A 15,205-nucleotide genomic window follows, 5' to 3' on the forward strand; every position below is an offset into this window, starting at 1 on the left:
ATCCTAGTCCCCATGCCCTCAATCTCTCACTTAAATATTCTCTTCTCCAAACTGAATATCTCTAGTTCCTGTGAATGAGCCTCATGTGCTATGACCATCCTAGTTACGCTGCCCAACAGAATATTCAGCACAACTATTGTTTCCATCATCCTGAACACAATTCCTCTCTTAATGTAGCTCAAGAACATGTTTTTTTTTTTTTGGTTGCTATGTGATATAAACTATCTTACCTGGAGCTTATAATCTTTACTGTATGTAAGGTGAATTTTAGTGCAGGTAAGGTGGATTTTTGTTATTCTTTCTTAGAATCTTCTTTCTCAGGATCCATAGCCATAACAATCTCTAGTTTCCAGGTGTTAGCTATGAGTTTTCATGATCAAGGTTCAAAACAGTTTCTACTTCGTAGTCACAATAGATATAGGGATGAAGTAATGTAAAATTGTGAGGCTATCGCTGGCAATATGCCTTCTTTGTTGCCCATAAAGCAAGAGAGCACTGGTCAGTGAGTAGGAACCCCTTTAGGGGTGAATGCACAAGTTGGAATGCTGTGCCTGCCTTGATCGGCCCCCATCAAGGCCTGGGAGGGGGAAATCTGTGGGTTTGCCTCAACCGGCCCCCACTGAGGCTTGAGGGGATTTAGGGAAGTGCACAAGTTGTGCCTGTATGAATTGACCCCATCGAGACAGAGGTTATTGCCCCCCGCTTTAGGCCAGCCCCTGTGAGAAGGGTTGTTAGGGAATGCTACAGGAGTCGGTGCTCCCATTATCCGCAAACTCCCTTGAGAAGACTAGACTAGAAATAAAATATGCTTCTTTAACCTCTTGCTATGACTCCATTCCTGTCTTCCCGACTGACCGGATCAGAAGCAAATCTGCTAGTGAGAGAGGTGCTAGGAGCCCTCTTGTGTCTCCTACCTGAGAAATGGCTTGTGTTTACCTGTCTAACGCTCACCACATTGTTGCTGCTGTTGTTTGTCCTTCATCTTCAGAGGACCAATGACATCACAGATGATGTCTGGACTCGTAGGTGAATTGACTTAAGTCAGGCAGAGTTTGCACAAAATTGTCAGCTGCACTCTCTTCCAGACTCATCAAAGTCCAGTGGCAAGACAAAAGTCAGGATGATTAGCCGTGGCCCAGGATGCCATGGGTGGTGGGCTTCTTCGATGTCTGACCAAGCTGCTTCCTTTTGTGATTGTTCACTATCTCTCTAAAAACACTCTTTAGAATTTTGCCAAGAATTGAAGTCAATTTCACTCATTCCCCACTACTTTCTCTTGGTCTTTGAGTATGAGATGGGCAGAGGAGGAATATGAGGTATGTTCTTAATTTTATACCTTCCCAGAATTGAACCCCCTGATTATTGTCTCTCTTGAATTTGTTACTCTCTTCCTAACTAATGATTTTTCAGAACTGTCTACAAACATACATAGACCTCCCCATCTTTAAAAACAATAACCTTTCACTTGACCCTGCTTTCCTTTTAAGCTATTGTTCTGTACCTTTTAGGGCTAAACTTTGAGGAAGACTAGGTTACATTCAGCTGTTTCCACTTTCTCTCCACCCACTCACCCCTCAATCTTTTGAATTTGGCTTCTGACTACCACTTTATGGAAACTTCTCTCTGAGTTTACCAGTGATCTTTTATTTGCAAATCCAATGGGCTTTCTTTTCTCAGTAATCTTCCTGAACCTTTTTTTTTACAGGTTTTGACACTTGTTGACTGCCTGTCTCATCTTCCTAAATACTGTTCCCTCACCCCACCCTGGTTTCTTTGACCCTGCTCTCTATACCTTCTCATCTCTCTCCCCATGGTTCAATACTCACTTCTTTGCAGATGACTCTTAAATCTACATACCCAGCCCTAATCTTTTCCCTGAACTACAGTCTTGTATCACTACCTGAATGCTGGATAGTTTTACTTTCAAATGGCACCTGAAACTAAATACATCCCTTATTAAACTCAATCATCTTTTCCCCCAAACCTGCCTCTCTTCCTAAATTTCCTATTTTTTTTAAAGGCAATTGGGGTTAAATGACTTGCCCAGGGTCACACAGCTAGTAAATATCAAGTGTTTGGTCTGAAGCTGGATTTGAACTCAGGTCCTCCTGACTTCAGGGCCAGTGCTCTATCTACTGCGCCACCTAGCTGCCCCTCCTATTTTTGTTGACACCACTTTTAGCTACCATGGTTTTTAACTTCAGAATCTTATTTGGTTCTTCCCTTGCCATAACTACCCCACCCTCCTGCCCCATACTCTATTCCAATCAGTTATTTTTAAAATGTAATTAATTAATTTTTAGTTTTCAACATTCACTTCTATAAGATTTTGAGTTGTAAATTTTTGCCCACTGACTCCCTCCTTTTCCCCTCCCCAAGATGGCATGCAATCTGATATAGGCTTTCCTATTAAACTTATTTCCACATTGGTCATATTGTAAAGAAGAATTAGAACCAAAGGGAAAAACCACGAGAGAGAAATAACAAAAAAAAAAGAGAGAGAGAGAGAGAAAGAGAGAGAAAAAGAGAGAGAGAGAAAATAGTATGCTTCCATCTGCATTTAGACTCCATAGTTCTTTCTTTGGATGAGGATAACGTTTTCCATCATGAATCTTTTGGAATTTGCTTAGATCCTTGCATTACTGAGAAGAGCTAAGTCTATCAAAGTTGGTTATTGCACAATGTTGCTGTTACTGTGTACAATGTCCTCCTGGTTCTGCTTACTTCACTCAGCATCAGTTCATTTAAGTCTTTCCAGGTTTTTCTGAAGTCAGCTTGCTCATCATTCTTATGGAACAATAGTATTCCATTACATCCATGTTCAGCCATTCCCCAATTGATGGGCATTCCCTCAATTTCCAATTCTTGGCCACCACAAAAAGAGCTGCTATAAATATTTTTGTATATGTGGGTCCTTTTCCCATTTTTATGATCACTTTCCGATACAGCCCTAGAAGTGCTATTGCTGGGTCAAAGGGTATGTACAGTTTTATAGTCCTTTGGGCATAGTTTCAAATTGTTCTCCAGAATGGTTGGATCAGTTCACCACTCCACTAACATTGCATTAGTGTTCCAATTTTCCCACAGCTTCTCCAACATTTATCATTTTCCTGTTTTGTCATGTTGGCCAATCTGATAGGTGTGATGTGGTACCTCAGAGTTGATTTGCATTTTTCTAATCAATAGAGCATTTTTTCATATGACTAGAGATAGCTTTAATTTCTTCATTTGAAAATTGTTTTTCATATCCTTTGACCACTTATCAAATAGGGCTATTCCAATCAGTTAATCCCTAAACATTCTACCTCCACGGTATCTCTTACTCACCTCTTCCATACTTACACTGCCCACACTCTAGTTCAGATTCTCATCACCATTCAATCTTTTCATATCTCTTTCTACCTCTCCCCTATTCACACAGCTGCCAAAACAATTTTCCTAAAAAAAAAATAATTTTGACCATGTCAAAAACCTCCAATGGCTCACTCTTGCTTCTAGAATAAAGCATAAATATCTTTACCTGGCATTTCAAGAAATGCATGCTCTCATTTCTATCCTTTTCCTTCAAGGCTCAACTCGGCTATCACCTCTTCTGTGAAGCCCTTCACTGTTAGCCTCAGCTTTTTAGCATTCTCTCCTTCCTCCAATATGCAGGCAACACTATCTGATCATGCCTTTGCCCCCCGTTTCATGTCTGCTTAGCATAGTATTTATTTGTGGTGACCCTTCCCCTAATGACTCTTCATATCTTCCAGCCCAGTGGAGTTACGTTCCTTAAGTGGATGGATTCTCATTTTTGTCTTCTACCTAGTAATATCCTGTACACAGGAGGGAAACGTTGAATGATGTTAGCTTTTTGGCTGCCACATTGCATTATTGGCTCATAATGAGCTTGTACCTCACTTAAAGCTCAATCTTTTGTGTAAGTGAATCTTAATCACAAAATCACAGAGTTGGAAAGGACTTGTAAGAGTGGCTTGTAAGAGTGATTCAAAAAAAAAAACCTAATCATAGGATATTTACATTTATCTCTATATATTCCCATTTCTCAATTCACCTCCTCTTCTCACTTCTCAATTTATTTCTCCTCTTCTCTCAGGGGAGAGATAATTAGAAATACAGAATCTCAAGAGTTAATAGAAGCCATCTACTCGAGCCTGTATTTGAAATGCAATCTTCTCTGCAACTTACCAGAAAAAACGATCCAGCCTCTGCATCAAGACTACAAGTGATAGGTCCAAGGTAGCCCATTCTTTTAGATAACTGTCACTTTTAGGGAACCAGAATCTGCCTCTCATAGCTTCCTAATTCTAAACTCCCCTTTTCCTGAGAGGTAATGTGATATAGGGGAGAGAGTCAGAACCACAAGTCAAGAAGTTTCAGTAGTTATGTGACCTTGAGAGAAGTCATAACATCTTTGATCCTGTTTCCTTAACAGTGAAATTTAATAAAGAACAATCCTTACATTTCCTTCTCAAGGTTCTGAGTACCAAACGTTTGCATGTAAATGTTACATAAGCAAAATGTTTTGTAAACTTTGAAATGCTCTACAAAAGTAATTTATTACTCAGCTCCAACCTCCCCCAGGACCTTGTTCCAGCAATCAATCATTTCCCTCTCTTCATTAAATTTCATCTTTTTCTCTCCATTTGAAGGGACATGGGTTGGAATCCTGGCTCTGCTTTCTTACCTATCTGGCTTTAGACAGGTCACTTCTCTGAGCTTTAGTCTCCCCCTCTGCAGAATGATGGTTAAATTATCTACATGGTACCTTCCAGTTCTAAATACTGTGACCCATCTAATGTGATGAGATTTCCTTAATTAGAAAAACAAAACAAAAACCCTTGCCTTGATCTTTCTATATTCATCTACCTTCTTTGTTCTCCATTGTCAAACTTACTAAATTGTCTACACTGATGTTCTACTTCACTTTCAATTCTAGTGTTGTGTGGTTTCTACCAGTGTACCTCTTTTTTACACTTTTTATAACACAGCTATTTATGCATTTTCTCTACTCAAGATCACACCAGATGAGATGCAACATCTGTTAAAAACTTTTTTCAGTGCCTTCATTGATCTTTTCTCAGCCTTCTACAGATCTCGTCACTCCCTCCTGGATACCCCATCTTCTCTAGACCATATTTTTCCAGATTTTCCTACTCCTCATATTCTCAAGCCCTTAAAGTGGTGTTCCCTAATATTCTTTGTTGTTTTTAGGCTCTCCTTCAGTAATATCACTCCCAAGCTTCCAACATCTAGTTACCAAAATCTTGAGCCTGACACAGATCATCTTCTGTCTAGAAAATGGCCTAGCAGAATCTAAACACGTCCATGTCCTTTCCCCCCATATCTACAGTTAATAGGTCGTCTTGGCTCCAACTTCCCCCATTTAAAACCATCTTTCACACCACAGTTGTAATTTTCTTTGCAGATAGGGTCTTACCACTACTCTCCTCCCAGTGGACTGGTATTGCCTATTTTAGCTTTATAGACTTAATAACTACCCAATTCTTCCAGCCTTTTCATTTTACTCTCCTATCATCCAAGCCAAGCAGGACATCATATTATAGGCTAGGTTCTACTTTCTACCACCTCTTTACCTTCACTAGTAGTGTTACTTTTTTGAAAACCCTTTCCTGTCTTCCACACCCTTCTGTCTTCCAACCCTTTTCTATATACTCCATGTAAGGGCCAAACTGAAGGAACCTTTCTCATGAGACCTTTGATGCTCTGGGTATTGACAGCAATTTGCAACATTTTAGGTACTTAACTTTGTTTTTTTGGGGGGGGGGGTAGTTTCTCTACTAAAGCATGCAAACAGGTGCTTACAGAAAAACTTATAAAAGCACCTTCTAAGAGGTAAAGAGAACAATTTGGTCAAGAAATTTATATGGCCATTCAAAGGCTTCAGTATGGAGATTAAGATACCACACTGCTATATTTCAATGATTCTTAAATCATGGCTCCTGCTGGTCCAATCAAATCAATGATGTTCACCGTAGGCTACATAATCTCAGCAAAAAGGACTATTTGCTTAGTTTTACTTAGAATGAAACCCATCCTTACATTTTTTATTTGGCAAATTCAGGAATCACATGGACAGCTAGCTGTGGGATTTGAACCCAGGTTTTTTCTGCATCCATATTATCTCTGTACCGAGAACTATCAAAAACCCTATCATTCCAGAGGGATGGCACCAGGAACACTTCATGGTTAATAAGCCATTTACCTACCAAATGTAGAGTTAACCCCAATGACTCCTAAGCTCTCATTGCTATAAAATGCTACCTTAAATACCAACACAGGGTGATTTTGCATGGCTTCGGGTCCAAGATCTCAAGTATAGAATATTGTGTTGGAGAGCATTACCAATTTTTACATACTTTGTCATGAATGCTGAGTCAATAAAGAATGTTAAAACAAAATACCAATTTGTAATCCTTTCAACAGCCATAAAGACAAACCTGGCCTAAACTGTAACACTTAACTTTGCTTCCTAATTCACTATTTGATGTAGAAGCACCAGAAGTATGTCTTTTTTCCTATTAAAGTCATTAGATTATGTTCGATGGAACCATAAGACTTCTACTGCAGTTTTTTAAAAAAACTGAACCAGATTTCACGTTAGAAATTCCCATTTAGTAAATACCTTGTTACTGTAATTGTAATGGTTAACTGCTCTGTAACTTTTAGTTGCTCAAAGATAAGCTATGTGACTGACATTCTGCATCCAATAGCAGTAGGGGTAGTAAAACTTGCTAAATTTTAGTACTTCAGCACTTATCCAAAAAACAATTTTGATGTTAAAATTTAACTAGTTATGACTTTTACATGAACTCAGTACTCTGAGCTCAAGATTAATTACAACTACCCATCAAAAGGGCCTAAATACACCATAAATTGTTTACTCCCAATCTCTTAAGACATCAATCTGGGTATTTTCCACTCACAAATATATCCCTATTTTTACCAATGAAAGTTTAAAGAAATTAACATGCACTGTACATTTGTTCAATTCTAAGAATGTAGTATCATTCAATAAACTCATTTTACTCTGATTTTAGAAAACTAAGGTTACTCCCACAGTTTCTTGGTGTTAACACTTTTATTTTCCTAGACTTCAGGGTTTTATACATGCAAAAATGGATGAAATAGAATGGAACTCAATTCTTTCAAATATATAAAAGACAGACAATTTTATAAACATTTTAAGATACCTCAAAACAGTGTATTTTAGAGACCGAGGAGTAATTCAATTACATTGTTCAGCTTTCTGTTACATACTGTATTCAGACCACAAGAGTGTTAGTGAGCTAACATTAGATTACAATGCTTGGACATATATTAAGGATATTATTTCTCCCTCCCTAAAATAAAACCAAAGTAAACCACAACGATTACTAGTTCTTGCTTGAATGTCTAAGGTATCACAGTACTGATTATACTTAGAAGGGAAAAGAATCCTAAACTTCCCCTTAAACAGCATGTTCATGCCATACATATTTTTTTTAAAAAGTGATTTAAAAAAAATAAAGAGAACATATCTGAAAATATACATCAGAGGGAATGAGACATCAAGTATTTTCTCAACACCTTATACAAAATAACTTATTCAGACTAGTCTAGGAAACATGCTAATAGTTCCATGTATTGGAATGCTCTAGTCCACTTCTTCCATGCGGGATGTGTCATCATCTCCTTCTAGAGGTGGCATTTCCTCAGTTATAGCTGCATTGGTTTCTTCAGTAGTTGAATCATCTTCATCAATTCCTATTTTTAAAGAAAAAAGGCCCCAATTTTAGAACTTATTGTTAGCCTAGTTTCAGATATAGTTTTTAAACATTTGAAACTATTTTTCTTTAGAAACATTCATAATTACCCCATAAACCTTATCAACCTACCAAGACCAAGTTTGATCATCCTGTAGATCCGATTGGCATGTGTTTGGGGATCTTCCAAACTGAACCCAGAAGACAGCAGTGCAGTCTCATACAATAAGATGACCAGATCTTTCACTGATTTATCATTCTTATCAGCCTCTGCCTTTTGCCGCAGAGTTTCAATAATGGAATGGTCAGGGTTTATCTCCAAGTGTTTCTTTGCTGCCATGTAACCCATCGTTGAGTTGTCTCTCAGTGCCTGAGCCTTCATTATTCTTTCCATGTTTGCTGTCCAGCCATACGTGCTTGTGACAATGCAGCATGGAGAAGTAACCAATCGGTTTGATACAACTACCTGAAATTATAAGGTAAAATTTACATTTGAAAGAGCAAAAAAACCCCAAAACAAACCACATTAAAAAGAACAGAATAGTTCTAATGACATTACACAACTTATGAGACCTTTTAGTTAAACATGGTCCTAATTCTGCTTCAATGAATCTTATGATGTACAAATCTTAAGACATCTTACTCAATGTTACTCTTAAATTTGATTTAAGCTCTTCCAACAATCATCTCTAAAGCCCCAAAACATACAGAACTTCCATACCTTTTCAACCTTCTTTTCTAGGATGTCTTTCATAATTTTGCAAAGGTTTTCAAACTTTGTCTTTTTTTCCTCCTGTTTCTTTTTTTCATCTTCATCTTCTGGGAGTTCCAAACCCTCTTTGGTTACAGACACTAAAGTCTTGCCCTCAAATTCCTTTAGCTGTTGCACACAATACTCATCAATAGGTTCAATCATATATATTACTTCTAAACCATGCTTCCGAAGACGCTCAACAAAAGCTGAGTTAGCCACCTGGTCCTTGGTTTCACCTGAAAAAGCAAACTCTTATGACATAGAACATTGCACCTCCCATGGAGTGTGTTTATTTCATTGTTTGTCTTTTTAGTAACTAAAATCTTAGAACCTCAAAATGTCAAGATGTTAAGGCATCTAAACTTTCTGAAAGACACACTCCTACCAGCCTTTAACAGAGTACCTCGAGTAATTAATGGGGAGAGTAAGTGTGAAAGCTTCCTCTGATTCCACCTAGTTGTACGCAATTGGGCCTAAGTGAAAGTCTAGATCCCTCTTTCATATATTAAAGCCTTGCCAAATAAATACAGCATATAAAATTTGCTATCATGTTCACTTTAATTAATTGGTTCTTTCACCACTCTGATTTACTCCTTTTTCTGGATCTACTCCAGATAGATGATCAATGTCTTTCCTAAAATGTGGTATGGAGAACCAAATATAATAATCCAGGTAGTCTAACTAGGATTTAAAAAATTTCTCACATCCAGATCTTTCATCTGCAAAAATCTCCCTGTCTCCCCAATCCTGTTAACTTGCATATATACCAGCTGATATTTTAAAACCGAGTGTTGGTTTTTACATGTATTTCGAGTCCATAATTTTATTACCTGTCCAAATTCTCTTGACCCCAATTTAGCGTGTCAATTATGCCTACTAGGGTTATGTCATTCAGATTTGACAAGAATGCCTTTAAAAATCAATCCAAAAAACTGAATTCCATAGTATCCTCATTAAATGCAATGTTCCCAAATCAAGATAAGTGCAAAATATGAAGTTATTTTTAAATAGTAACATTAATTACCAGTAATATAATAGATATGTTTCTGGTTTTCCTTCATCCTCATGCAATAGTCCTTAAGAGAAACCATCTCATCACCAGAAGCAGAAGTATAGTATCTCAGCAATTCTGAAAGTTTCTTTCGGTTCTGGGAGTCTTCATGTATTCCTAGCTGGAAAAACAAAATAAAAAACAAAATTTGAGGAACTTTCAAATTTGATAGCAGAAAGAATAAGTTGATCAAAAGTTAACTGACCTTAATGTTTTTAGAAAACTGCTCATAAAACTTTTTGTAATTCTCTTTGTCCTCTGACAGTTCAGTGAAGAGTTCCAAGCACTTTTTGACCAAATTCTTCCTAATCACTTTCAGAATTTTGCTTTGCTGCAGCATTTCACGTGAAATATTTAGAGGAAGATCTTCAGAATCCACCACACCTCTGATGAAATCTAAAATGTGAAATGACCTTCAAATTCAAGTAGTACTGAGAAAAACACATTGAAAAAAAAGAACATGCTTAATACACAGAGCACGTGGCAGGCATTATTTAAGTGTTTTTATTTCCTTCTCCTCCTACTTACTCAGATATTCAGGGATCAGCTCTTCACAGTTATCCATGATGAAAACCCTTCGCACATACAATTTGATGTTATTTTTTTTCTTTCTATTTTCAAATAAGTCAAAGGGGGCACGTCTTGGAACAAAGAGAAGGGCTCGGAATTCCAACTGTCCTTCCACTGAGAAGTGCTGTTTAAAAAAAAAAAATTTAAATCCATACAGATGCTCTGCATTAAGATACACAGATCTTTTCATTTCTCCACCACTGTTCTTCACAATGTAAACATTTACTTCATTGTTAACAGTATGAAGCCATGAGAATTTTAAAAATCCAAAATACTATATGCCAAACTATTCTATAGTAAATTGTTTCTTACCACTTCCTGGGGGAAATAGCTACTTGAAACTTACTTTCACAGCTAAATGATCTTCCCAGTCATTTGTCAAGCTCTTGTAGAATTCGCCATATTCTTCATTAGTAATGTCATCAGGATTTCTGGTCCAAATTGGTTTTGTTTTATTAAGCTCTTCTTGATCAATATATTTTTCTTTAATTTTCTTCTTTTTCTTCTTGTCACCATCTTTCTTTTCTTCTTCTTCATCAGAGCCAACATCTTCTATCTCTGGCTTGTCCTCAGACTCCTTTTCCTTCTCCTGTTTCTCTTCTTTTTCCTCTGCTTCATCATCACTGACTTCTTTATCCCGTTCTTTTTCCACCTTCAAAAAGGCACAAGTCATTTCAATGCTTATATTAAACTGAATACAGAATTCATTTAGGGAGCTTGTCAATCAAGTACAGAAACAAAATGGTTCACTTTCATTATAAATATTTAATACATTTTCAAACAGGCCCAGGGTCCATTTACTGATGTTATCTGCATACACGATGGCTTAAGGACAAATAAGCTACAAGACAATACAAAGCTTTAAAAGCTTTGATTACAATAGTTCTGTTTATTACCATATGAATATATGAATATACACAGCCATCAAAACAAAATATAAAATTTACAAAATACCTATCCTTTTGCAACCTCTCCTAAATTTTAAGGATTAATCTAACTAATGAGGCTCAATTCAGAATTACAACATTTCAAACTTACAAAAAGTGTAATTGGATAGCCAATAAATTGAGAGTGCTTCTTCACAATTTCCTTAATTCTTCTTTCCTCCAAGTACTCAGTTTGGTCCTCTTTCAGATGCAGAATTACCTTTGTTCCACGACCCATAGGTTCACCTTGAAGGGAAAAAAAGTGCACGCGGGGGACATGCCTGATTTGTAATTTCATCTGAGATCTCTAACCTCAACCTATAAAGTTAACTAAGAAGCTATTTTAATAAAGAATTACAAATTTAAGAGAATTACTAATTTTTTGAAAATCTTATCAATAGCTCTGAAACACCTTGGTTCTATTCAACTAAAAAATTCATTCAATGTGATGATCAGAAAGCTTATTTGTTCAAATATTATCACTGGGTTTAACTATAAAATCTCCAGTAAATGTTTCCTTCTCATTCTATGTTTATAATAAGCAGCAGTGCTGCATTTACAATAAAGCACTATGCAGATTTGGCCAGTTCCTCAGAGTAATTGTACCTTGTCATTGTTGAACAAATATATCCAATCCTTTCATGTTATGAAACTATCCTGGTTTTACTCTCAGGCTACCTTAATTCATAGGAACTTGTTTATCTAGAGCCAGAAGCAACTTCAAAAGCTACCTAGTCCAACCAAGGCCCCTCCTCATTTCACAGCTGATAACAAGGTCCAGTTCATTTAGTCCCATATAATCATATAGTTTCAAATGTGGAACTTTGACCCCCTTCTCCACTGTACCAAAATGTTTTCCCTCTCTGCATAAAGACAATCTGTAATTGCCTTAATTTTACAAAATGAAAGTGAAATCTCATTATGTACATACCTACGTCAGTCCTAACAGTGAATGACCCTCCTGCTGAAGACTCCCAGGCATATTGTTCATCATCATTATGTTTCGTGATCACGGTCACCTTCTCAGCAACCAGATAGGCAGAATAAAAACCAACACCAAACTGACCAATCATGGAGATATCTGCACCAGCCTGTAATGCTTCCATAAATGCTTTGGTTCCAGACTTTGCTATTGTACCAAGATTGTTGATTAAATCAGCCTTGGTCATTCCAATACCAGTATCCACAATGGTAAGGGTACGATCATCTTTGTTTGGAATGATGCTAATGTTCAGCTCTTTCCCAGAGTCTAGTTTACTTGGATCTGTCAGACTCTCATACCTGATTTTGTCCAGGGCCTACCAAGAAAAGCATGTTTAAAAATTTAAACCGTGAATTAAAACAGCCATACTGGAACTAAATCCAATTTCAGTAACAGAAAGAAAAACTTACATCAGATGAATTTGAAATTAGCTCTCTCAGGAAGATCTCTTTATTAGAGTAGAATGTATTAATGATTAAAGACATCAACTGAGCAATTTCTGCCTGAAAGGCAAAAGTCTCCACTTCCTCCTCCTCCATTGGTTGGTCCTGGGTCTGTGTTTCCTCAGGCATCTAAAGAATAGTTATCAGTTAGTCAAGCAATACCAATACCCATGGTTATTAAAGAATTACACATTTGAACCTTTTTTTACATGAGTCCCTAAGTGATTAAAGGAACTAAAACTAGGCCTATGGTAGAAAACAAAATGAGACTAATTCATTTGGAATCATGTCATTATGTGACTTAATTCATGCTTCAAGGGGAACACTTTAAAACAGGGGACTCCTGACTGATCCAATTGCATCTCATCCTTTAATTATTTAAGAGACTACCACCTCTCTAGCCAGATTAAACGCTGCAAGGCTCAACTCATTAAGAGGATGACCCGTCCTCTACAAATAAAGCTAGGGCAAAGGAGTAAGACAGAAACCTTGAATTCTCGCATAATGGTAAAGAATTCACTCCAATTCAATTCTAACACATTAAGCGCCTACTAGTATGCTTAAAGCACTTGTTAATAAGGACTGGGGATAGCCAGGAAGAGGTTAAAACTAAGTTCCATATTTCATAAAGCTTGCAATATGTGGAGGCAGGGATGAATAGAAAAAGAAAATACATTTAAAAAAATCGATTAAAAAGGAGACCAGCACCTTCCCGCCCCAAGAGATTTGCTTTTCTTTTCCAAGGTCCTTCACCTTACAGTATTACCAAGGAAATTGGTGGGCAAATCGTAAAGGGTCTCAAATCCCCCATTAACTTGTAAAAGACTGAGTTAAGGGATATTCCCAGCGAGGGGCCCCCGCCCCCAGGCTCAGACGCAGGTGCCCCACCCGACGGGCGGACAGACCCGCGGGCGGGGGCGGATGCGCGCCCCGGGCTGCTCGGCCCCCCCAACCCGGGCACCCTCCTCGGGATTTGGAGGGCGAACCACCACCATTATTCCCCACCCTCGGCCCCAGGCTCTTTACAGAGGCGCTCGCCTAGTCCACCTCACGAGGAGTAAAAGCGGCGGGGGGAGGAAGAGGGGGGGAAGGGATGGGAAGGAAAAAAGGGGGAGTCCTCAAGACCTGGCCCTAGGGCCCTCCAGAGGGGGGGGCCCAAGAAGCCGCCTCTCCCCCACCCTCAGGGGCTCCGACCCGGGGAAGGTTTCCGCCCCCCTCCTCCCCAAGCCGAGCCCCGGCTGCTGGAAGGGCGAGCGTGCCCACGCCCAGGACCATGTTCGGGGTGCCGAGGCCCGCGGGGGGGGCGGGGGGAGAGCGTCTTACCTTGGCAGAGGGAGCAGGAGCCCGAAGGCTTCAGCCTGCAGCAAGAGAAAAGAAGAGCAAACTGGCGGGCGGCGGCCGCCGCCCGCCCCTTATATAGAGTCGGACACTCCCCGCCTCAGCAGCGCCTTTTCCAGAAGCCTCCGGAACCTTCCGGAAGAGAGTTCTCGAGCCCTCCCCAACCGCCGCGGCCCCGCGCGTGCGCACAGGCGCGCAGCCCCCGCCCCGCCGCGAGGCTCCTCCTTTTCTCCGCCCAGACCCTAGTTCTTTCCATCTCCCCCTCCCGGTCCCTTTCCCCCTTCCCTCCCCTCCCCCACTGCGGGCTACCGAGGAGGAGGTGGAGAAGGGATGCCTGGGGGGGAGGGGGGTGGCGTTGTGCAGGCTTAGCGTGATCCCATCTCCCCCCCCCCCACTTTTCTGCGGCCCGCTCAACCAACCCCCAACCGCCTGCGCTCGAGCGCGTGGACAGCTGCCAAGCCGGGGGGGGGGGGGGGGGGGGGGGGGAGGGGGCGGGGGCGGAGACGGGGGCGAGAGCGGGGGCAGCAACGGCCTCCCCCGGGGCTTCCACCGCCTCAGCCGGGGCCCCGAGCCCGGGTCGTGCGCCGTTGCCATGGCCTACTCGCAAATCGTCTTGCCTCCCACATTGCAGTCAGATTAATTTTCCTCATACGCAGCTAGTCTTGTCCCGCTTCCGCTCCCAAATCTTTAATAGATTTAGAGCTGGTAGGATTTTTGACTAGTGGCCCCTCCCCCCATTTTACAGCTAAAGAAACTGAGGCCTAGAAAAAGAAATTCACTTGCCTAAGGTCCTTGGTCCCAAATCCAGTGCTTTTCTTCCGTGGCGCCAATAGTCTTCTAAGTATATAACAGAAATCCTTCCGTGTCTTTGCGCTCTTTCATCTCCCTCCTCCCATCCTTTCAACATGGGTGTTACACAAGGTTGTATCTCTCCACACTCTCTGGGAGTATCTGACCCACTCCCAGGCCTGCAATTATCACCTCCTTGCACTTGACCTCCCAAATCCACCCCCATCTTTCCCCAGAACTCCATTTCCGGCAGATGAATATTTCTACTTGGATGCCCACCTGGCATCTTAACAAGTCTAAAAAAATTTTTTTTAATATAAACCCTTCATTTAAAAAAATTTACTTATTTTTAACATTCTTTTGAGTTCCAGATTCTCTCCCTCCCCCACCCACTGAGAAGGCAAACAATATATCAATTGTTCATGTGAAATTATGCAAACCCTTTCCATATTAGCCATATCCCATAAAAATAAAGTGAGAAAAGTATACTTCAATTTACACTCAGTTCATCAATCCTCTCTCTGGAGATGGATAACACTTTTTCATCATGAGTCCTTTGAAATTGTCTTGGATCATTGTATTG

At 39.8% G+C, this 15,205-nt stretch overlaps 1 protein-coding gene across 2 annotated transcripts; it reads right to left on the bottom strand.

Moving 5' to 3' along the window:
* Positions 1 to 7,086: 7,086 nt before the first annotated feature.
* Positions 7,087 to 14,675, bottom strand: HSP90AA1 (heat shock protein 90 alpha family class A member 1). 2 transcript variants are annotated; one of them, XM_027849096.1, is made up of 12 exons: positions 14,617 to 14,675; positions 13,819 to 13,853; positions 12,463 to 12,624; positions 12,002 to 12,368; positions 11,183 to 11,316; positions 10,491 to 10,796; positions 10,103 to 10,268; positions 9,780 to 9,970; positions 9,548 to 9,695; positions 8,491 to 8,759; positions 7,902 to 8,235; positions 7,087 to 7,770 (listed from the first exon to the last, which is right to left on the bottom strand). In XM_027849096.1, exons 3-12 carry the CDS (start codon positions 12,622 to 12,624, stop codon positions 7,661 to 7,663), a joined length of 2,187 nt encoding a protein of 728 aa, XP_027704897.1. In that variant the 5' UTR covers positions 13,819 to 13,853; positions 14,617 to 14,675; the 3' UTR covers positions 7,087 to 7,660. The 2 variants fall into 2 exon arrangements, with proteins under 2 accessions (XP_027704897.1, XP_027704896.1); XM_027849095.1 differs by lacking the exon at positions 14,617 to 14,675 and having other exon boundaries at positions 13,819 to 13,925.
* Between the last annotated feature and the right edge of the window lie 530 nt (positions 14,676 to 15,205).

Source organism: Vombatus ursinus, unplaced genomic scaffold, assembly GCF_900497805.2.
Source record: "Vombatus ursinus unplaced genomic scaffold, bare-nosed wombat genome assembly UNPS02007284.1, whole genome shotgun sequence".
Taxonomy (NCBI): Eukaryota; Metazoa; Chordata; class Mammalia; order Diprotodontia; family Vombatidae; genus Vombatus; species Vombatus ursinus.